The 24,285-nt window shown below is 43.8% G+C and overlaps 1 protein-coding gene across 7 annotated transcripts in view; it reads left to right on the forward strand.

The window, feature by feature from the left end:
- The window catches only part of CACNA1I (calcium voltage-gated channel subunit alpha1 I), a 1,298,213-nt gene that overhangs the window by 891,816 nt on the left and 382,112 nt on the right, over positions 1-24,285 (forward strand). For all 7 annotated transcript variants that reach the window (XM_033929511.1, XM_033929508.1, XM_033929510.1 and 4 more), the window contains one exon: positions 5,274-5,366. In XM_033929511.1, coding sequence (XP_033785402.1) covers positions 5,274-5,366 — 93 coding nt within the window. The remainder of the gene's footprint in view (positions 1-5,273; positions 5,367-24,285) is intronic.

Below are 24,285 nucleotides of genomic sequence, written 5' to 3' on the forward strand. Positions count from 1 at the left end.
CCCTCGAGGACCAGAGTTGCTCATGGCTGCACTAGACCATAGTCCCCTCCTGGCTTGTTTTGAACACTATATTCAATTTATGCTACCATTTTTTTTGAGCAGAGCACTTACTAGAAGATTATATTGACTCCTGATGAAGGCTGAGAAGATGAAACACAGCTGTGTCGGGTCTTTTATGAACAGCTTTAAACAGTGGCCTATCGGGGGGGAGGGGAGGCACCCGGGATAGAAGCGTTCCCCTGCTCCTTCCTCACCTCCCACTCCTGTGCACGTGTACCCATTCTCTTCCCCATACCTCTGTAGCATCCCCAGAACGAACAGCATCTCCATATCGCTGCCCACACTGGCATTGGCGCTCCCTTTGACCTCACTTCCTAACGTCAGAGGGAACGCTGGTGCAGGCAGCAAGTTGGAGATATTGCTTGTGCTGGCAAAAAGCTAGAGAAACGGTGGGGGGAGGGAAGTGAAGGTGTGTACACGGCAGGGGAGGAGTGGGAAGGAGCTGGGGGGCAGAGAGGAGAAGAGGTGTCAGCATCCCCACCAAGATGGCACCCAGAGCGGTCCGCCCCTCCCCCCTTACTACGCCACTGGCTTTAAAGTTCAACTGTTAATAAAGATTGTATACTCCAATATTGCAGAACCTTGTTTTCCACGTGTCTCACTTTTTGCTCTTTTTTGCTTTGTCAAATGCCTTTTCAAAATTCAGATGCACAGCATTAACTGGCTTACCTTTATTCACCCCTTCGAAGAAATATAGTAGATTGGTGAGACAAGATTTCCCTTGACTAAATCCATGTTGGCTTTGTCTCATTAAACCGTGCTTATGTATATGCTCTGTAATTTTGTTCTTTATAATAGTCTGTACCATTTTGCCCAATGTCGGCATCAGACTCACCAGTGTTTCATTTCCCAGATCACTTCTAGAACCCATTTTTAAAAATTGGCATTATGTTGCCCCCCTCCAATACCACACTGGATTTTAAAGATAAATTACAAATTACTAACAATTGCTCTGCCATTTCATTTTTCAATTCTATCAATACTCTGGGATATACCATCCAGTCCAGGCTATTTGCTACTCTTCAATTTGTCAAATTGCCCAATTACATCTTCCAGTGTTAGAGATTTGTTTTAGTTTCTCAGCAGTACTGAATACCATTTCAGGCACCAGTATCTTTCCCGGTGAAGACCGAAGCAAAGAATTAATTTAATCTCTCTGCTATGACCTTGTCTTGCCTGATAGCCTTGGTCATCTAGTCGTCCAACTGATTCTTTTCCTGGATTCTTGCTTCTAATATACATAAAAAAAGGTTTTACTTTGTGTGGAATCTTCTCTTCAAGGTCTTTCTTTGCCTTCCTACCTTGTTTGTTTGTTTGGTCCTCTCCTTCCTCTCCAGAAACATTTCTGGTGGTCCAAATGGGCCCTGAAGACTCCTTCCTTCTCCTCCTGGTATCCCCTGCAGCTTCAAGAGCTCTTTAGTCCAGGGCCTTCCTGTGTCAGATGCCCAGCTTTCCTGTCTGTGCATGAACTAATTTCTGTCTGAGTGGAAATTAGCCCATACACAGACAGGTCAATGAGACAAAAGGAAGAAAAGACTTCTTGTGTTCAATAAGTTTTTATTGATTTTAATACAAATAACAAAGGAAAAGGAAAATCACAAAAAACAGAGAAAGATAACATTAAAGATATACAAATGATCACCTGTGGCTAGCCATATGTAAAGATGGACAAAAATCAACAGTTTCTGCTCAAAGACATAATATACACACAATAATGAATAGGCATTATGTAAGTAAAATCAGTCAAGAGGAATAATACATCACAAATATAGTGCTATGCAAAATGGTAATAAAATATCTCAATGTAAAAGAAAAAGAGAAATATCATAAGTCCAAGATAGGATCCCAAATATCATGGAATCTATTAATGGATCCAAACTTTTCAGCATAAATGCGTTCATATTTCACAATAATAGACACACGTGACCACCATGACATGTATGAAGCAGAGGATAAATTTTTCCAATTAGACAATATCTCTTTCAAGGCAATTAAAAATAGCGCTCTCAGGAGGATTCTATTGTAATCAGAGATAGGTAGTAAAGAATTCTTATCTCCTATAATGACAATGGCATAAGTTAGAGGATGGGTGATGCCTAACGCATGAGAAATCGTCTTCCACACTGAAGACCAAAATATTGATAAATGGGGACAATCAAACAACATGTGTTGTAAGGATCCTTCATTCACAAGGCAAGACCAGCAGCATTTGGATGTTTGAGTGTTAAGTTTGGCTAGTCGTTGGGGGGACCAGTAAGCCCTATGAAGAAGAAAAAAGGCAGTTTGTCTCATTGAAGCCGAGTGAAGTGATCTTCCATTCATTAAACATATTTCATTCCATTCCTGGTCGTCCATATGCAAGTCAAGTATGTTGTGCCAAGCTTGCGTCACCATATGATGGAAGAAAAGACTTCTAATTAGTGCAGGAAACAGTGACATGTTACCATGGTAGTGTGTGCAATTTTTTTCTGTCTGTGCACATTTTTAACACTGCAGTAAATTTTAGTGTGTGCATTAGCAAATTATAAGCTGAAGTTCAATGTACAGTTATAATACATGGCTTATTTTATTGCTTTCAAAGTGACTGAATGAGCTGCACCTCAGGGTCAGCTGGCGGGGCACCACTACTTTGTCTTCTCTGGAACTTTCCTCAACCTCTTGATAACTATATGCAAAACACTCAGCAAACAACTGCCATTATGGATTTAAGAAGGCAAGGTGAGACAGAGATTGGAGTTACTCTACAGCAGAGATCTCAAAGTCCCTCCTCGAGGGCCGCAGTCCAGTTGGATTTCAGGATTTCCCTAATGAATATGCATGAGATCTATGTGCAAGCACTGTTTTCAGTGCATATTCATTGGGGAAATCCTGAAAACCCGACTGGATTGCGGCCCTCAAGGAGGGACTTTGAGATCCCTGCTTTACAGGAAACTAGTCCTTCTTTTAAACCCAAGAATGCAAGATATGACAAATATTTTTGGACACCGGGCGATCGCGCACAAAGCCTGTAAAAACAGATTTCAAGTAAACCCAAGAATGCATAGTCACACATTAACAGCACCCACTACTAACGGATATGTGATGCTACAGTAAGTGCTGCCCTGTGCCTAGATATAGGTGCAAACCTGCCCTCATTTGCAATGCTTAACTAAACTACATATTTAAAACTGGTTTAAACCCATTAAGTACAGTTTGAGATGACTGGACAGTTCATTGCACTGTTGCTAATTTCAAACACCTTTAGTTCTTGGTACAAGGGCTCAAAAAACATGCAGCGCATGGCAGGTACAATGGATGAGAGGGAGTTCCTTTTCACAAAGGAACTTGCAATATAAATGTATGCATTGAAATGGCAAACGGGAGATGATAGAACTGGATGGTTTGCAGAACGGTGTGGCATGTTCTAAGATCATAGACAACAGAGGAAAAGACGATGCAAGCGAGGACACTAAGTTTATGCTGAGGGGGGAAAGGGGCGGCGTTTGAGCAGACTGATAAAGTATCTTCCTGAAATAGTGGGCTGCCAAGCTGCTGGAATGAGTCATGTTTACTGGTTCTAGGTAACTCTTCTGCTTCTGTCTACTGTTCAATGCTGGTCTCAGCTTCAAAATCATCACAGCTTTAGACCAGTTAGGAGGTATGTTTAGGCCCTAGTTGAGAATAATCCATATATGAGGAAATGGTGCAGTGCAAGAAGTGCCCTTCTGCCCCTGGGAACATTGCATGGTGGCTCTAGAACGAGGCAGAGCAAGAAGGATTCCTCAAAGGTTTTGTAGTGAAAGAGCTCTTGTTTTCCCCAGTTCTGAAAGCAGAACTTGGCCACAGGCTACTTGTGCAATCTGAATGAAAATGCAATTGGCAATCAGAACCATTCCAACTTAACTGGTGTCAGTATATTGCGGGATCCCCTGACACGCTACTGGGTAATAGAAGATACTGATCAAAACAGTGTCCCAGAAAGATGAATAACTCGACAAAAAAGTCGTCTTGGCGAAACGCATCAGACCCCGCCACAGTGAGATAACTTCAGCCTTGCTTTGACTTATATATAAGTTAAGTTGAAGCCCAAATATTTAAAAATCTTTTTAAAAATTTACAAAAAAAAGTTTTCCTATGAATCCTTGAAACGTATTTTCAAACAGACCTGTTAGGAACCAGTGTTCAAATCATATGAAACATCTTTATACTAATTCAAGACGGAGCAATGATAGACATAGTGAAACACATTTGAGGGCTTGTCCCTGTTTGTGATTTCCATACCACCTTATAGTTCTGAGCTCCGCTTATTAGCCTATAAAGTGTATCTATGACTATTAGTGTCAGTATATTGCGGGCATTGTAAGATTTACGATTTTGCTCACATAACACAGCAACATGAAGAATCCATGGCATGGATTCTTTTTTTTTTTTTCATTTCTTTATTCATTTTAAAGCCATAAGTAAGTGCAAAATAAAATACAATCATATAATTCTATAAAAGCACTTAAGTACAATAACAATTATAATCTATGACAAAAAGATATATCACCCCCCTCCACATAATTATATCCAAAAACTACACTCAAATTGAGAATTGAAAAATACATTCAACCCACCCTGGACGTGTATGACCAAAGGGCAAAATCAACAATCACTCTGCAAAATTTTGTCAATGGCTCCCAAATCTTCAGAAACTTCTTATAATATCCCTGATGTATGGCCATATTACGTTCCATCTTAAAAACGTGACAGAGAGATTCCAACCAAAAGGAATAGTTCAGTCTATCCCAGTTTTTCCAATTCCTTAGAATAAACTGTATGGCAACCCCTGTCATAATAAAGAGAAGTTTATTATTGTGAGATGATATTTGGCTTTTAGCTCTCATTATAGTGCCAAATAGCACAGTGTCGTATGTTAGTGCCACTGGATTTTCCATTACTTTGTTTACCTGATCCCAAATGGATCTCCAAAATTGAAGTATCAAGGGATGGATTCTGATGAAGCCCTGAGACACTGCTGCTGGTATTTCTACCTGTATTGGCTGCCTGGGTCAGCCTCTCCTTTTAGGCAGCGCTCTAGTTCATTGTTTCATGTTGGTGTTTTGTGTCGCATCAGTGCTCTGGAGGTATAACAATAATGGTAAAATCCTTAAAAAAACAAAACTGCCTGGGTTCTACAGTATTTGCCTCTTCCGTTGGATCTCATTTACTCTCTCATCTCTTTCTCCCTGCAGGTAATCACACTGGAGGGCTGGGTAGAGATCATGTACTATGTGATGGATGCCCATTCGTTCTACAACTTCATCTACTTTATCCTGCTTATTATAGTAAGTATTAAGAAACCTATGATCGGGGGGGGGGGGGTATGCTATGTTTACTGATAATAAAATGGTGGGGAGGGGGAGGGAAATTTATTTATTTATATGTTTATGATTTTATTGTAAGATGTACAAGTGTTATAAGATTGTTTTCATGTTATTTTTGTGCACTTGTTGTACGATTTAAAATGAATAAAGAATTTAAGAAACCTATGACCTTCCATTAAGATGGGTGAGAGCGATATTTGATAATCTCTGGGAAAAGGTGACCAAAGTCACCAGAAACAAAAAAATGAGGTTTTAGTGAATTCTCTTAGAACAAACAATTTGTGATAGAACTTTCCAAACTGCATCCTTCTATGCGAAAAAAATATTAAAAAAATTACAGAAGTGGCTTTTACAGACTGCTTATGGATCCATGATGTGAAAATTGGCCATTCTCAACATTTTTGATCTGAGACCTTAGTCACCTTTCCCCAAAAACAGACATGTGAAGGGACATTTCCGACAGGATATCTAAGTCTGAGTTTGGAAGTCTTGGGATGACATCCAGAAATCCAGTAGAGAAAATGTCCATTTTCAAAATAGCAAGATGTCGGGTTTTTGGTTTTTTTTTTAATTATCTTTCTAGACATTTTAGCTCTTATTGTACCCACATGTACACCACAATAGCCTTTATGCCTGCAGGTATCTTGTTTATGTAAGACCAGTTGTTTTTGGGTGGGTTATGGAGAGCTAACCATACCAATAAAACAGGTTATTGTGATGTGTACCTGGAACTTTTAAATGTGCCATTCACTGCAGTAACCCCTAGAGCAGTGTTTTTCAACCTTTTTTGGGCAAAGGCACACTTGTTTCATGAAAAAAATCACGAGGCACACCACCATTAGAAAATGTTAAAAAATTTAACTCTGTGCCTATATTGACTATATATAAAGTAATTCTCTTGAATAGGAAACAAATAAACACAAAAAAAGTATTTTATAATTACTTTATTATGAAATATTAAGTAAACAGAATAGTGAAAAATTATAAAATACTTTATTCAGTGCGAAACCTGGGCCTGTTTGGCTGAACACAAAGCTGATATTCTGGCTGGAATCGAAGAAAGACACACACGTAGCTCTTTGTCAACAGCTCTCAGTCTCTCTCTGTATTTGGTTTTTATAGCATACAAAAATAGACAAATATACCCTCCATCCTTTTTATTAAACCACAATAGCAGTTTTTAGCGCAGGGAGCTGCGCTGAATGCCCAGCGCTGCTCTTGACGCTCATAGGCTCCCTGCGCTAAAAACCACTATTGCGGTTTAGTAAAAGGGGACCATATTGTAAAATATAGACAGCAGATATAAATTCAGAACTGTGCATAGTAAGTGAAGGGAAGTTTTCATCTCTGGGAATTTACCCAGTTAACTATTAAGTTATTTGGGCAAATTCCTTTGAAAACTGTGGTAATACTGCCTCCACTTTGCTAAATTTAAAATAAAATCATTTTTCCTACCTTGTCTGGTGATTTCTGGTTGCACTTTCTTCTTCTGACTGTGCATCCAATCTTTCTTCCCTTCTATCAGCCTGTATGCTTTCTCTCCTCCACACCTCATTCCCTCCCCCAACTTTTTCTTCCTCTCTCCCTGACCTTTCTTTCTTTTTTTCTGTTTCTCTTCTTTCCTTCTGTTTCCCTGCCTGCCCCCTTTCTTTCTTTCTCCCTGCCGTTCCCCAAGCCACTGCCACTGCCATCGGGGAACAGGACCAACCAATGGATAACAGGCCCCAAAGCCGACGCCGACGCATGCTCTCCCTGATGTCAATTCTGCAATCGGAGAGGAAGTTCCGCCCAGCCAGGCAGCGATTGGCTGGCCCGAACTTCCTCTCCGACTGCAGAATTGACGTCGGGGAGAAGAAGACTTATCGGCTCGATAGATTAGATCGCCAAGACAAAGTGAGTCCTGGGTGATCGACTCACTTTGCCTTGGCGAGCTACTGGCGCCCCTGCCTCGGGCCCCCTGTCAGCTCCGGGCCCCTGAATGCAGGACTGGTAGTACTGCCCTGATGGCGGCCCTGCAGCACACCAGGCAACATCTCGCGGCACACTAGTGTGCCGCGGAACAGCGGTTGAAAAACACTGCCCTAGAGTACCACTCTGCTGTCTGTGTGGCCATCTGAAGCTGTAATACATGCTAGAATGTTTTGAGGTTTTTTTTTTACATCTTTGGGTGATAGGAAGGGGTCAGTAACCCCTAGGAGATTACAGGTGTGTGTGTGGGGGGGAGGGGTTATACTTTAATCCCTTCAGTGGTCAACTGGTCAGTGTGGACAACTTTTTGACCCTTATTTGTCTTTAATACAGGTCTATCCCCAAACATCTAAATGGTACCCTAGATGTATTGTTAAAAGTTTGATTATCCCTGCAGAACATCCAAGTCCTAAGCCCGCCCTAGGCCCATCCAAAACATGTCTCTAACATGCCCCTTAAGATTTGGATGCAGTGGAGACAAAATGGCCAGGAAGATGTCCAGAAAGTTAGTTTTAAAAATGTCCATTTGGACATTTTGACTAGTAAGATGTCCAAGTGTTGGTTTATGCTATCTTTGGACATCAATCTTTTTTGAGAATGAGCCTCTTATTCTAAAACAATCATACCTTTTGACCTATCAAGACACAGTTGAGAATTTAATGGCATTCAGTTCTGATTTTGGAATTTAAGAGGTGAATGGTTTGGTGAGGAGGATCATAGTCTCCTTATAAAAGTGTGTGCACTGAGTGAGTTTATTCCAGCATACTTAAGAACAAAATGCAGAAGGAAACTGAAACAGGATTTTATTTAGCATACATGGCTTTTCATTTTGTTAAATGATGTGAGGGAAGGGATTTTGGATTTAATTCACATCATATCAGTAGGTAGTTCAAGACAATTTACATACATACTTCCTGCCCTAAGTTTGTACCTGAGGCAATAAGCATTATCCAGCCAATATTCAGCACTATTTAACCAGCAAGAAGTGCTTAGCAAGTTAAATATGAATATTCAATGTAAGATAACCAGTTGCTAACTTCTCTAAATATTTGCAGTTAGCTACTAAAATTTAACCAGTTATATCAGGTGATAACCAGCAATTTTCAGCACTGACTAGCCAAGGTTAGTGGCCAGATTGGGCCTTACAAATAGCAGTCCTATCTTTGGCTGCAGTAACCATAATCAGCCAGTGCTGAATATTGACTTATCTGGTTAAGTTTAAGCCAGACCGAAAAAACAGATATTCAATGCTAGTCACCAGAAATGGCCCAGCACGGAGGCCCTGATTCTGTATAGGACGCCCGGGAGAGGTGTCCTATTCAGAATCAGCCTACACTAAACCCCGATTCTGTAACCGGCGTCCATGTTACAGACGCTGGTTAGAGAATCGGGTTAGATTAGACATGGCCCGCTACACTTATCGCGGCAAGGGATTTCTCTGCTGCTATAAGTATAGCGGGCCGCGGCCCCCTCTCCGATTGCAGGCAGGAGGGTGCCCAAAACCTCATGCCGAAAGATGCTCCCCCCCGACACTACCGACCACCCCCCCCCAACACTACCAACCGCCCCCCCTGACATTACCGATCTCCCTCCCACCCCGACACTACCGATCACTGGCAGGAGGGTGCCCAAACCCTCCTGCCAGAAGATGCCCCCGCCCCCCCGACAATATCGATCGCTGGCAGGAGGGTGCCCAATCCCTCCTGCCCGAAGATGCAACCTCCCCCCCCAACAATATCGATCGCTGGCAGGAGGGTGCGGAAGGGGTGGGTAGAGGCGGGCCTGCCGGCTGGACGGGCAAGAACCGTCTGGCCTTAAGAAAAGGTTAGTTTGGTGGGGTGGAGGTTTGGGGGTTGTTAGCACCGGAGGGGGGAGGGTGCGTCTTCGGGCAGGAGGGATTGGGCACCCTCCTGCCAGCGATCGATATTGTCGGGGGAAGGGAGGGTGCATCTTCGGGCAGGAGGGATTGGGCACCCTCCTGCCAGTGATCGGTAGTGTCGGGGTGGGAGGGAGATCGGTAATGTCGGGGGGCAGTTGGTAGTGTCGGGGGGGGGGGTCAGTAGTGTCGGGGGGGGGCATCTTCTGGCAGGAGGGTTTGGGTACCCTCCTGCCAGCGATCGGACAGGCCGCGACCCGCTATACTTATAACGGCAGAGAGATCCCTTGCCGCAATAAGTATAGCGGTCGCGTCTACTTACAATGTAGACCAGCATTTTGCTGGCCTACATTTTAAGCGTTTCTTCCTCTACTAGGGAGACGTGTAGGGCCGCCTAGGTTCGCCTAAGGCCCAGCTTAGGCGTCTTGCAGGTCTCCCTAGGCTCCTGGAGGCACCTTCAATATAGGCGGCCTGCCTGGGGAGCATTTTTAAAAAAAACATGCATCCCGATTGGCTGATTAGACAGCTGTAGGACGCCTACAGCTGCCTAAAATCGGGACGCACTTTGGAGAATCAGGCCCTGAATATCCACAATCAACACCTCCTTCCTGTGATCTGAATAGTGGCTGGTCTGTGACGTGCTCAAGATCACAAGAAGAAGTATGTATGTATGTTAAGTTTATTTGATATACCGCTTTTCCTTACAATTATTGTCGGATCAAGGCGGTTAACACTAGGTGCTTAAAACTTCCCTATTTGTCCAAAAAGGCTCACAATCTAACTAAAGCACCATAAAGTGAAATTTGAACCCTGGCTTTCTTTGGTTCTCAGTCCTCTGCTCTGATCACAAGGCTAATTTTCCACTCCGGTATCTCCTCCACAAAGATCAGTAAGAATAGAAGCTGAACAGAAAATAGCCAAAGTATTCAGCCCCTAGAATACAATAGCACCACATGGTGACCTTATAATCAATAACAGTGTCGAGTTTATTAGGTTTGGCTGTTGTATATTCCCAAGTATCACCCCGTCAAGGAGGATAAAGTCCAGTCCAGAGTGCATGAAAACTTCAGTTCTGATTAGGGTTACCATATGGCTCCAGAAAAAAAGAGCCATATTTTTTTCAGAAAAAGACCTTAGAATAACATATTATAACAATTCATAGACTTCAGTAGTGTAACTGCATGAAAATCAAGTTTCAATACACACAGTATAATGTACACCAAGAATTGTCATCGGTCCAAAATTTTTAGCAAAGTGCTTAAAGTGCCGTCTTTATAAATATATTTAATAGATATAATTACTTATTTTAATATGCAAGAAAACACAACGTGGGGGGTATATACTCCGACATAGAGCTATGTTTCACCAGATGGCTGTATCAAGGATTCCCCCTTTAAGTCGGCCGGAGCAATGTCTCCTGCGTCACATGCAAAATTCATTCTGTCCTCCAGAAAAAGGAGGACAGAATGAGACATCCAGGTGTTACTTCCAGTGAAAGCAATGGAAGTAAGGAGGATGGATTGAGACATCTGGATTTTACTTCCATTGAAAGTTATGGAAGTAAAACATGGGGTATCTCAGTATATCCTCCTTTTTCTGGAACCATATGGTAACCCTTGTTCTGATTCTTTGCAACTCCAGGAGTGTTTGAAGATTTCCAGATGGTTTTAGAAACCCAGTTCCATGTACAAGATTACTGTGGTTAGATAGACACTATTTTCCATTTTTGTTGAATAACTTCTTGGTTAAATTTGTTTTGGAGTTTTTTAGTTCTCTTTCAGTTTTAAAGTTTTTAGCTGCAGCTTGGTGTTGGTCCTGTGCTTTGAGGCTTGGAGAAGACTCACCATGCAAACAATTGTTGTCTGAGTTTCTGTCGTTACATTTCAGAAATGGTGATTCATTGTGAGTGATCTTTTTTTTTTTTTATCACTGCAAGCGGTTTGGCTCTGGAATGAGCTGGTACCTTAGCCTTTGCAAAACACTAGTAATGCAATTCTATAAACTGGTGCCTAATGGTGGCGCCACAAAGAGCTGCCCTTAATACTAATCCGCATTATATTGTAAATGCATTCCGCTCATTATTGCTAAGTTTCTATTATTCCAATCTGTTGTATTTCATCTGTATTCTATGTACTTGCCCAGTTTGTTGTGAACCGCCTAGAACTTATTTTTGGTATGGCGGTATATAAGAATAAATTATTATTATTATTATGGCTTAAAGGTGCACCTCAGCCATTATAGAATGCTAGCGCAAAGCTGCTGTGGCACATCAGAATTTGGGTGCAGCTACTTATGTCATCTCAATAACAGTGCAAGTGGGCATCCCTAAGTGTAATAAGTAGCTTGTGTTGCTAGATGAAACGCCAATGACATCCCATGCTCCAACCAACATTATTTCACCCTTCTGGTTGTGCACTTTATGAAATAGATTCACCGCTTATACAATAGTGCCAATGAGACTCATAAATGCTAGTATTCTAAAATGCATGCATGCTATTTATCACCTAAGTTTGGGCCTCCTTTACAGAATTGCTTTTTATACCTTTTATTGAATCACTGTTGACTCCTCAGTGTCTGATTAATGGGCCACAGTTTGTTTTAGATGCTGCATGTGGAAGAAAGCTGGGCTGAAGATCCCCCCCCCCCTACACACACACACACGCCACTAGTAGAATGAGTGGATGCCACAGTGTTGCATATCTTTTGTCAGGGATGGACTGACCATTGAAACAACAGAGCACTGCATGAGGGCTCAACATAGTAGGGACCCACTCTCCTTAGCATTCATCTAATTTAATCACTTTTGTTAGGTGGTTAAGGGTCCATGACCCATGGAGGGGCATAATCAAAAAAAACATCTAAGTCCCTTTTTGGCCTAAGTCCTTAAATGTTCAAAGCAGAAGCAGGAAAAGTGTCCATAACCAAAACAAATGTCCTTGTTTTGATTATGGCCTGCCTCTACTAAACGCCCAGATCACCATTACGTCTACACTTTTTGGCCATACTGAACCAAAAAAATGCCTAAGCCCCAAACGTCCCACAGAAGGGCTTTTAGGCGAAGGAGGAGCCAGTCCTTCGCCTAAAAGCTGGATTCTGTAACTGGTGTCTGTCAAAAACAATACCGGTTACAGAATCCCCCCCCCCCCACAACGAAACAGGCAAGAGGGAGCCCAAGCCCTCCTGTGGGCCCATGTGCCTAAGGTCCCGCCCACAGGAGGGGCCTAAGGCTCCCGGGCCTATTCTGATTGGCCCAGGTGCCTCAGGCCCCACCTGTGGGTGGGGTTTCTTCTGCCTGGGCCAATCCGGCCCCATTCTGGATCCGGCTGGCCTGCCGGACGGGCGGGTTTGGCACCCGTCCGTATGGCCAACGTACAGGTACGGGGATGGGGTGGGAGGTCGTGGAGTCGGCCGGGGGTTCACGGGTCGGCGGGGGGGTCCGATCAGGGATTCTGGGGGGCAGTCGTTGGGGGGAGGGGGGTTGTGTCGAGGGCAGAAGGGTCTGGGATCCCTCCTGCCCATATTGTAGTGGGGGGTAGGGGGTCACCGGGGCCAGGGGGGCTTGGGCTCCCTCCTGGCCCGTTGAATCGGAGGGGGGGGGTCAAAGGGGCCAGGAGAGCTTGGGCTCCCTCCTGGCCAGATCGAGTCGGGGGGGGGGGGGGGGGGGAGGGCACGATCGCTGGGGCAAGAGGGCTTGGGCTCCCTCTTGCCCCTATGTTGTATGTGTGTGGGGGGGTGATGCATCTGTTAAAAAGTGCTCACTGGCTACTATTCATCACTGTATCACTTACAAAATAGCTTTCATCTCCTACAAAACAATGAAAACCAAGGAACCTGCTTTTATCCATAAATACCTGATTCCATATGATAGTTTATCTGAGCCCCTTTTTAAATCTTTACTGTAAACGCTTAGAAATTTGATTAGCGTTTCATCAAATTTTTAATAATAAACTTAACTTCATCCTATGTCCTCTCATTCCAGAGCTTCCTTTCAAATGAAAGAGACTCGACTCATGCGCCTTTACACCACATAGGTATTTAAACATCTCTCAAGAAAAAATCAGAGTAATAACTAAATCCAAAAATATATATATTACTCACCAGAGGTGGGCTAAACATTCCTGATAAACATTTCATCAAAAGGTGGAGAAAAGCCTCAAAATTCAAATAACAGCAGCCAACAATCAAAAAGTGATAAACATTCAATACTGCTTCATTTCCTATCATAGGCAAAAACTCCACCACCACTGAAATGAATTTATCAAAGGGTGAAAAAACCCATCACTGTGCACAGGAAAAGAAAAACCAAAGGACATGAAGGTTGCCAATCAAGTGGAGAAGGCTTCCTCCAGGGCAAGACAAATGATGGGGTGTATCCGCAGAGGTTTCGTCAGCAGGAGACCTGAAGTTATGATGCCGTTGTACAGAGCCATGGTGAGGCCTCACTTAGAGTACTGTGTTCAGTTTTGGAGACCACACTATTGAAAGGACGTGCCGAGGATCGAGTCGGTTCAGCGAACGGCCACCAGGATGGTCTTGGGGCTCAAGGATCTCACTTATGAAGAAAGATTTAAAAAAATTGCGGCTGTACTCACTTGAGGAAAGAAGAGAATGGGGAGATATGATTGAAACATATAAGTACATCACGGGACGCATCGAGTCAGAAGATGATATCTTCTGGCTCATGGGACCCTCGACCACCAGAGGGCATCTGCTGAAGATCAGGGCAGGGAAGTTTCATGGCGACTCCAGGAAGTACTTCTTCACCGAAAGAGTAGTGGATCATTGGAACAGACTCCCACTCCAGGTGATAAAGGCCAGCAGCGTGACGGATTTTAAGAGAAAATGGGATACTCACGTGGGATCTTTAAGGGAGTAAATTCAGGGGAGGGGATACTTGGAATGGGCAGACTTGGTGGGCTATAGCCCTTTTCTGCTGCTTTTTTCTATGTTTCTATGTTTCAAAAAGTTTTACTTAGCTTAGGAAACATGGTCCAGATAACGCTATAGATGGAAACGTCTGGCCAGACAAAATGAGGATGGCACTCACAAGATGAACACTCCACAGACCATGTCCTATTCATTGGGGAAATCCTGAAAACCCGACTGGATTCCAGCCCTCGACGACCGGAGTTACCCACCCCTGATCTAGCCCTTATTTGCTAAACTTTTCACCCTCATAGACATAGCAGCATGGGTAAAAAAGCATAGTGGCATGGGTAAAAAACATGCAAATGCTTTTCTTTGTGCTGACTTGATTCTCACAGCAAAACTATGCTTGCACTTCTACTTTGAAAATTATCCCAGAGAAACATTTATCCACTTATCGAGTAAGCAATTTTATAAAAGCATTTTTTTGTATTGTTACACCCTAGGAAATGCTTTGGAAAATTATCCCCATAATGTGAATTAAGCTTTAGTAAATCAGGTAAATTACATCTGGCCTGATTGTCAAAACCTATCTGGTGAGCTCTCTGTGTGCACCCCCTGTAATCAAATACAGGGTTTATAGTGTAATAATAGCAGTACATTATCTCCTTTTTATCTTCAAGAATCCACCTAACAGTTTTAAATCCTCTTAACTTTTTCATTAGTTTCTGTGGCTTATATCCTGATGCAGAGTCAGGAGTGGTCCCTGAGGCCTGGAGAAGAGAGAAGGAGGGGGATTCACTAAATGGACCTACCGATCCAATCAGGATCCAATCCAGGTCCGGGGGAGATGATTCACGACATGTCCTCATGCAAATGAGGATGCCCTGAATCACACCCCCAACCGACTGCAGGGATGGCTGAATAGCGATCAACGCATGCGCCGACCATCTGTAGATGGTCTGCGCATGCTTACAGAGCAGCAACTTTTCTTTTTTCATTTTTTGCTTCTCTTTTTCTTTGCGAGCCCGTGGTTTTAACCCGTGGGTTAAAATCACAGGCTCGCAATGCAGGGAAGAGCAGGAGAGTCGGGGCGGCAAGAGAGATTTGGGGAGAGAGCAGGGTGGCGAGTCAGAGCGGCAGGAGAGATTTGTGGCGAGAATAGGGCGGCGAGTTGGGGCAGCAGGCAGGAGAGATTTGGGGTGAGAGCAGGGTGGCGAGAGGAGAGTCGGGGCAGGAGAGCAGGAGAATCCAGGCAGAGAGCAGGAGATGCAGTCGGAAAGCAGTGAGCTAATAGTCCACAGCAATCGCTTCTATTGTTGATCGGCCAGCCCAGTCGGTGTTCCAGATTTGTTTAGTGAATTGCTGCCTGCCTACATTTGAATGCCGTCCCCCCTCATTTGCATGCGCAGATAGGAGGATGATCAGGACAGAGGTTATTGAATCGGGTCGGAGGAAAATCGGGTCACAAAGGGGCCGCTAAGTGGTCGGGACTTGATCGATGGGCTTAGTGAATCTAGCCCCATGTGGTTCCTCTCCACAAAAGTGGGAAGTAAGGAGAAAGAAGGGAACTATAGGCCAGTTAGTCTTACCTCAATGGTGAGTAAATTAATGTAAGTGCTTCTAAAACAGAGGACAGAGAGGTTTCTGGAATTAAATTGATTACAAGATCCAGGGCAACATGGTTTTACTAGAGGAAGGTCTTGTCAGACTAATCTAATTAACTTCTTTGACTGGGTGACTAAACAGTTGAATTTAAGGAGAGTGCTAGATGTGGTGTATTTAGATTTAAATAAAGCCTTTGACAGGTTCTGCTTAAGCAATTCATAAACAAACTGAGTGCCCTTGGTGTTGACTGAAAAGTCACTAAGGGCTAGATTCACAAAGGCCACAGATCGGATCCAATCCGTGAGTGATCCAATCCGTGGCCGGGGGCCGATTCATGAATCGCCTTCATGCAAATGAGGGTGATTGGAATCACACCCCAGCCAACCGCACGGATCGCTCTCTAGCGATCCCGACGCATGTGCAGACCATCTGTAGATGGTCTGCGCATGTGCTGGCCCTCTGTGCCCGGCAGAGCTAAAGAAAACTTTTTTTTTTTTTTTTTTACTACTTTTATTTTGTTCTTTACTTTTTCGTGAGCCCGTGGTTTTAACCCGCTTTAAACCCACGGGTTAAAACCACGGGCTCGTACTGTGGGGGGAAGGCAAGGAGAGTCGAGGCAGAAGCAGGGCGGCCATCGGAGCAGAGAGCAGGAAAGTCGGGCAGAGAGCAGGAGAGTCGGGGCAGAAGCAAGGACGTGATAGGGGCAGAAGAACACTTCAGAAAAGGACATTAAGCATCCGATAAGGGAGACAGGCTGTGGGGAGAGGCAGAGAGGCAGGATTTCAGGGCGACAGAGAGCAGGAAAGGACAGTCCAGGCAGAGAGCAGGGCAGTCGGAAAGGGCCTGAGCAACTGGTGCTCAGCAGTCGCTTATTTTTTGATCGGCCAGCCCAGTTTGTGTCCCTCATTTTATTTAGTGAATCAGTACCTGCCTATATTTGCATGCCGTTCTCCCTCATTTGCATGCGAGGATCGGATCAGGCGCAGATCAGATCTGGAGTAAGGTTAGTGAATTGGGTCAGGGTCACAAAGGGGTCGCTAAGTGGTTGAGACTTGATCGATGGGCTTAGTGAATCTAGCCCTAACTGAGCTAAAAACCGGTTAAGCAGAAGAAGACAGAGGATAGTGGTAAATGGAGTTCACTCAGAGGAAAAGGATGTTATCAATGGTGTGCCGCAGGGATCAGTTCTTGGCCTCGCTCTTTTTAACATCTTTGTGAGTGATACTGCAGACGGGCTATGGGGTAAGATTTACCTCTTTGTGGATGATACAAAACTCTGTAATAGGGCTGATGGTATAGATAATGAGGAGGGATCTACATAAACTAGAGTGATGGTCCAGAAATTGGCAGCTAAAATTTAATGCTAAAAAAAATGCAGGGTCTTGCACTTGGGCTACAGAAACCCGAGGGAACAGTACCATTTAGAAAGAGAAGCACTTCTGTGCTTGAATAAGAGCCGAGATTTGTGGGTGATCGTTTCTGATGAACTTAAGGTGGCCAAACAGGTAGAAAGGGTGATATCCAAAGCCAGAAGGATTCTTGGATGCATAGGGATAGGGACAGTCAGCAGAAAAAGAAGGTGATAATACCTCTGTATAAATCTCTGGTGAGGCCCCATTTAACCCTTTCAGGACCAAGGGACATATTTGTCCCATAACTTTAAAATCCTATAAATTTTGATTGGGATAGTCTACAGTTCTAAATTTGATATGTACGGATTCCATATGATACTGCCTTTATGTAAACAAACTGGTTCCGACATTCATTCATTAGCGTTGTTGCCAGATTGACGAGAAGATTCACTTGCCACACTGTCCATAAGCCAGAAGTGTGATTTTTTTAAAAAAAAATAATATTTCACAAAAAAAAATCAATTTTTTGGCATCTGCAAGCCCTTTTTACCATAAAAATGTCGTCAAAACCACAAAAATTGGCCTACGATCCTTATGGTCCTGAAAGGGTTAAAGTACTGTGTGCAGTTCTGGAGACTGCACCTTCAAAAAGATGTAGCCAGGATGGAGTCAGTCCAATGACTACTAAAATGACCAGTGGTCATAAAGTACTGCTTGCCCCGGATCGGTAACATGGAATGTTGCTACTCCTTGGGTTTTGGCTAGGTACTAGGGAACTTGATTGGCCACCGTGAGAACGGGCTACTGGGCTTGATGGACCATTGGTCTGACCCAGTAAGGCTATTCTTATGTACATAGACTCATAGATCTCAATCTGTATACTTTAGAAGAAAGATGAGAGAGAAAATATATGATGAACACATTTAAATATCTCTGTGGCATAAATGCACAGGAGGCAAATCTAGAATGAGAGGGCATAAGATGAAGTTGGAAAGGGGTAGACTTAAATGTAATAAATACTTCTTCATGGAAAGGATGATAGATACATGGAATGACCGCCTAGTAGAGGTAGTCGAGACAAGGACTGTATTTGAATTCAAGAAAGCATGGGAAAGGCATTTGGGATCTCATAGGGGGAGGAAGAGAAAGCAGCTGATGTGAATGAGCAAACTGCCATAATTTTTTAATGATTTTATGTTTCAAAATGGCCTACAGCTGCATCAAGGATGTTATCTTCTGAAGATTTTGCACTGTAGCTACCAATACCATTAGTCCTAGTTTGTAAGCCTTAGGTGGGCATCTTTTTATCCTGGGTGATAAGTGGCCATTTTGTATCTTTCTTTTCTTTCCTATCATACTTTTGTGGTAGTGTTACCTTACTGAGGTTTGGTATAGACGTTATACCACAGGGTCACCTCGTGAAGGTACTCAGCAAAACTTGGAGAGAAACAGTATTCCCTCCCACGGCAATTTACCAGTTTTTCTGCTACCTAACTAGGTAGCAGGCTGACCAGGACCATAACTAGAATTCCAGTGACTTTATCCGATTAATGCCACAGTAAATTTCTGCAGACTGCCCCGATGCTATCTAGAAAGTGCTCTGGTGGTGCAGACACAGAGCCAAGAATTACTTGGAGACCTTAGGCACCTGCCCCAACCAGAATCCTAGCTGGTCTCTGGATAGCAGGAAAAAAGCTGTTCAAAGTTACGTGAGCATCTGTCCAGGTTATGGCACTGAATGTCTTCCTTACCCAGATATTGGCTTAAACATGGTGGCTAGTGTTTAAAACAATGACTGATCATCATGGCTGAATATTAGGCAGGTTATATTTTTTGTCTTTATTGATTTTAATGAATTATCTACTATAATTCCTTTTATCGAGATGACATATTCAGGTAATTCTAGGAACCTTTGCAAGCCAGGGACTGGACAGGCACCCTTTCAAGCCTGCAGCTGTAGAGAAGAGCACACCTCCATGGCCAGTAGGTGCCACCAGCATAGCAGCAGCTGTCTCGCATGCCTGTCCATCCTCCATGAGCCTCAACATGTTACTTCCTTAATGCGAGTCCAAGCCTGGCTATCTTATGAGCGTCGGAATATCATCGGAGCCTTTAGTGCCCTGGGCCTCGGTGGAAACCTTGACCATGGCTTAGTAAAAGGGGGGGGGGATTTAATTTGTATAATTAACAACTATTTATTTTTAATGGGCTTCTTAGCTAACTACCCCCCCCCCCCTTTTTCAAAACCACACAATTTTTTAGCGCCGGCCAGTATGATGAATGCACTGCGCTGCTCCAATGCTCATACGAACTCCATGAATGTTGAAGCAGTGCAGAACCTTTGCAGTCCTGGTTTCGATTAGTATCAGCTACCCTTACCTTCAAATGCTCCGGAATGCTCACCATTTTTTGGAGAGTACTTGAACTCCGCACAGCATTCCGTTCCAACTGACACAACTTTAAATTTATACAGGGCTCCAAGAAGCAAATTCTATAAAAGACATCTAACCAGCCGATCGGGACACACATTTAGAAAAAAAAAACCCCAAAACAAAAAAACACCCGGAGGCAGGCTGCCTACATTGTAAGCATCTTTGCGAGCCTAGGGAGACACATAGGTCGCCTAAGCTCGCCAAAAGCTAGGCGTGGACGTGGTTTCACCCGGAAGTGGCCTTAGGTGAGTTTAGGCGGCCCTAGGCATTTCCCTAGGGTCGTGATAGGTGCCTGAAATGTAGGCCAGCAAAATACTGGCCTACATTTCAAATAGACACAGCGGCTAAACTGATCACAGCAAGGGAATCTCCCTGCCGCGATCAGTTTAGCAGCTGCGTCAGCGAACCTGTCCATCCCCCCGTGAAGATGACCAGCTGGAGAGATGTCAACTCCCTTCTGCTGGAACCCTTGAAGCCTCCCATCCCCGAATGCACGCAGCAGGAGGAGTGCCAAATTCCTCCTGCCCCCACTACTGCAATACATCACCCAGGAGAAGGGATACCTAATCCCTCCTGCCAGAACCTCTCCACCCTAAGATCATCAGCAGGAAGGATGCCTAGTCCCTCTTGCCAGAACCCCACAACCACCCCCCAAGACATCCTCTGGCACTCTGACCCCCCCCCCCCCACACACACACACACACAGACCCCACCAGTACCTTCTGTGGTTGGCCGGCTGGAGGGATGCTTATACTCCCTCTAGCCAACAGACCCACCTCCACTGAATGGCGGGCCTTCCCCTTCCTGGTGCATTGTGGGATGCACTGGGAAGGGGCCTAAGGCCTTGATTGGCCCAAAAGTGCTAAAGGGTCCTCCCATAGGAGGGGCCTTAGGCACCTGGGCCAACTGGAATCTTAGGTCTCTATCCCAGTGCATTCTAGGATGCACTGGGAATGGCCTAGGATTCCAATTGGTCAGATCCGATTGGTCAGATAACCTTCCTAGTGTATCATGGGATGAACCAGGGAGGGACCTAAGGCCCTGATTAGCCAAGGCACTTAAGGCCCTTCACATGGGGGGGTGGCCTAAGGGATCTGACCAATCAGAATCCTAGGCCTCTATCCCGGTGGATGTCTCAGTGGGGTGGCAGCAAAAGGAATTGGACACTCCTCCTGCCGCGGACAATCAGGGGTGAGGGGTGGCTTCGGGGGTTCTGGCAGGAGGGACTGGACATCCCTCCTGCTGGAGGTCTTCATGTGGGAGGATGGGTTCCCTTGCCACGATGAGCTCAATGGCAACCCGATTCTCTATCTGGCGCCTTTAACATGGATGCAGGTTAGAGAATCGTGATGTTAGGCGGGCTTAGGCATCTGTCCATGAGGACAGATGCGATTCTATATAGGACGCCTGTATGCGATTCTCAAAAGCCACTTAGGTGGCTTCTGAGACTGGGCGTTGTAGCGTGGCCAGCCCTCAAGGCTCGCAGTAACCGGCCCACGCTTACAATATTCTCCCCAGCGTGCTTCCCCAAGATGGAGGAAGTCCCTGTTGTGCATAAAACTTATCCTATGTGTATAAACAGAATGGCCTCACACAGGTAAGTTATGAAATAACAAAAAATCAAATTTATTGTTCAACTGACAAGTCCAGAAAAAATGCATCAAAAAGAAAATGTATTCCAAAGGTCTTTGGCAAAATTATGAAAAACAACATAATATGATAGTAACCAGCCTGGTCTGGATATCTGTTCCAAAGTTCTTTATCAATGTCCCAGGTGTAATCAGAGTCTCTTGATAGTCCTTGACTCTCCCAGAGTCTTATTGGAAAATAGGCAAATTATGTATGGTACACTGCACTGTGCAGCGATGCCTCATTAAATGCAGTAACAAAAGATTGGCAGATTTGTCAAAGGGTTCCTTGTTATCAAAGGAAAAGAAACCTGCAAAATATTCACCATGGTACTGTGTAAATCCTGTCTCAAGCTTACAGGATATTCATACCTGCTGGAAAGAACTCGCTGAAGTTTCTTTCACAGCAGCTCTCTTGATAAGCAAGAAAAAAAAAAACTTCTCATACCAGCAAAACCCTTGGCTAGCATACATTCCATTAATTAGCAGACTTCAAGAAAATCCTCATGTTCAACAGAAATGGAAACATTCAACAAAACTCAGCAAAAAAAAACAATTCCAAACTAATTGATTTCCATTTCTTCAAATAGTCCCACCTCTGGTAAAGTGTTGCAATCCATAGCTTCACCTTCAGGATTTACCAGGGTTGTATCTTCTGGTTCTATGTCCAGCATTTCAATGTCCCTTGTCTCAGGGGGACCTGGAGGCTCCTTCCACCTGAGAGCTTCTCCTCTGTCTCCTCTCCTCTTGGTCAGCCAGCTCTCTAAATGCTGCCAAGCTGCTGTACCACGCCCAGCCCTACTCCGGGGCTGAACTTCTTTCAGCTGTGGTTGCCTTCTCCCCTGCTTAGCCAGCTTTCCACAAAATGGAGGATTTAAAGGGGCCCTACCAGTTTTCACCAGGCTGTGTTCTGCATTAGGTTTAAACACAGCCTGTGCTTCCTTTTCTTGTTCTTGCCTAACAGGGACAACATGGTTAGCCCGGACTAGTTTCAGGGGGTGTTTTTTACCATTCTTCCCTGGCACAAGGCCGGCATTGGACTCGGGCTTGTGACAGCGTCCTATACAGAATCCGGCCCCAAATGTTTACAGACCAGCACTGAGACTGAACAGAAACAACAGCAATCAAAGTGGGGGCTCCTGGGACCTGGACTCCATAACAGCTCAGCTTCTGTTGATGCTTCTTATACTACAATCCTTTCATATGCTTTTATTTTTTTCCCCTCAATTACTTAACACTTGGTGGCATCTCTGAGGGCCAGAAGAGCCATTAAAATAGAAGGCTTTTAGGGATGGTTCAAGTGAACCTGCCCTGAATAGTGCATTCGGGTTTTCCTAAATGGCACTAGAGGTTTTTAGCTCGGGTCAGTGAGGGACTCTGACACTCATAGGAATTCTATGAGCATTGGAACATTTACCTCGCCGGTTCACACTAAAAACCTCTAGCACTGTTTTGTAAAAGGAGACCTTAGGTATTTATACCTTAGGGCTCCTTTTATACATGTGTGTATAATCTGTTTGCAGACTGCTTAGATAGTTCACTAATAGGTGGTATACCAAATAAGTATGAAACTTGAAACTCAGTTTTAGGTGGCATATTTTATACCCTGCTGGAAAGCTCACTTTCTTTCTACAGAGCTTTTGCCTTTTAACAGCATGTCTGACTGAAGCTCTCTTGAAATACTGTCTGAACTGCCGGAAACAATGGGTCTGCTATTCACCAGCACTTATGTGGTTGGCAGTGGCATCAAAGCCATGAATGCTTTCTTTTTAATCCGAGGCAGTTGAACAGATAATTTCTGCCTGATACATTTTTATAGGCTCAAAGTCATGCAAACAAAAAGGGGACAGTTCCATGTGAATATATAAGTTGCATGTTTAAATGGTAGAATTCAGCAGCTAAAGCTTTTTTCCTATATGCAAAAGTGATCTTACAAGTAGAAAAAGGCTTTCATAAAACTGTACGGCATATGTAAAAGAACATAAGAATAGCCTTACTGGGTCAGACCAATGGACCATTCTCATGGTGGCCAATCCAGGTCATTAGTACCTGGTCAAAACCCGAAGAGTAGCAACAATCCATGCTACTTTTAACATTTTATGTATGTAACCCCTTGTGAACCATTTTAGATAAAAATGGAATAGAAATTTTAAAAATAAATAAATACCGATCCAGGGCAAGAAGGCTTCCTCCATGTCTGACTCAATAACTTACTATGGACTTTTCCTCCAGGAACTTGTCCAAACCTTGTGTAGAATATGGACAACTGTGCATCTTTTTCAGAGTAGCTGTAAATCTATGTGTAGGCATTTGGAGGCTGTAGGAGCTGTATCTTGGATCCTGCTATAAAAGCATCGACATAGCTTACACTCTTAAACATGAGATATTTTAGATCTCTGATTATCCCCTCTGAAATCAATGCTACAAGTTCTATAAAACATCAGGACAGGGTTTTTACAAACCCAGGATTGGTCTAAAATCACCTTCCTGGAATGGGTAATTTGGCAGCTCTACACAGAGGCACCTACGTTGCTTTTATAAAATTAAAAAGGCCCCTTTTCAGACTATTCACACAGGCATATCAAGTGTTTAAGTTTTCTCCCAGATTCTATATATGGTGCTCAGAATTGCACCCCCAAATTTGGGTGCATTCTCAAGATGTGCATGCAAATTACATGTCAATAACTGTGCGCTAACAATAATTGGGATGTTAATTGGCATGCATTAAAATTTGCATACGTATCTGACTGTGTGCTATTCCATAAGGCATGATACCTAACTCTACTAGCACATGACTATAAAGGGGTATGACTTTGGTTGTGTCCGGGGCATTCCACAAAGTTGCATGCAGAATGCCGCTTAGCACCAATTTTTTCCAGTACTGATTTTTGAGTGCTATTTACTGAATCCAGCCTTATATGTCTATGTGGCCTGTAGTTGTGCATTGATATTCAGCAGCACCACCTAAACAAAAAGCATCAATTAATGAAAAGGTCTTAAGCAGACACTTCAAATTATAGGTTCACTATGTAGCTTAATATTAAGATGAACCTATTTTTCCATTCCATTTCTTTTTTGAAAATTCCTTTTTTTGTACCAAATGCTCCTGTGCTGGCTGCTGTTTGAGCATAGGATTTAGGGTCAATCTAT

The sequence above is a fragment of the Geotrypetes seraphini genome, chromosome 2 (genome assembly GCF_902459505.1).
Source record: "Geotrypetes seraphini chromosome 2, aGeoSer1.1, whole genome shotgun sequence".
Taxonomy (NCBI): Eukaryota; Metazoa; Chordata; class Amphibia; order Gymnophiona; family Dermophiidae; genus Geotrypetes; species Geotrypetes seraphini.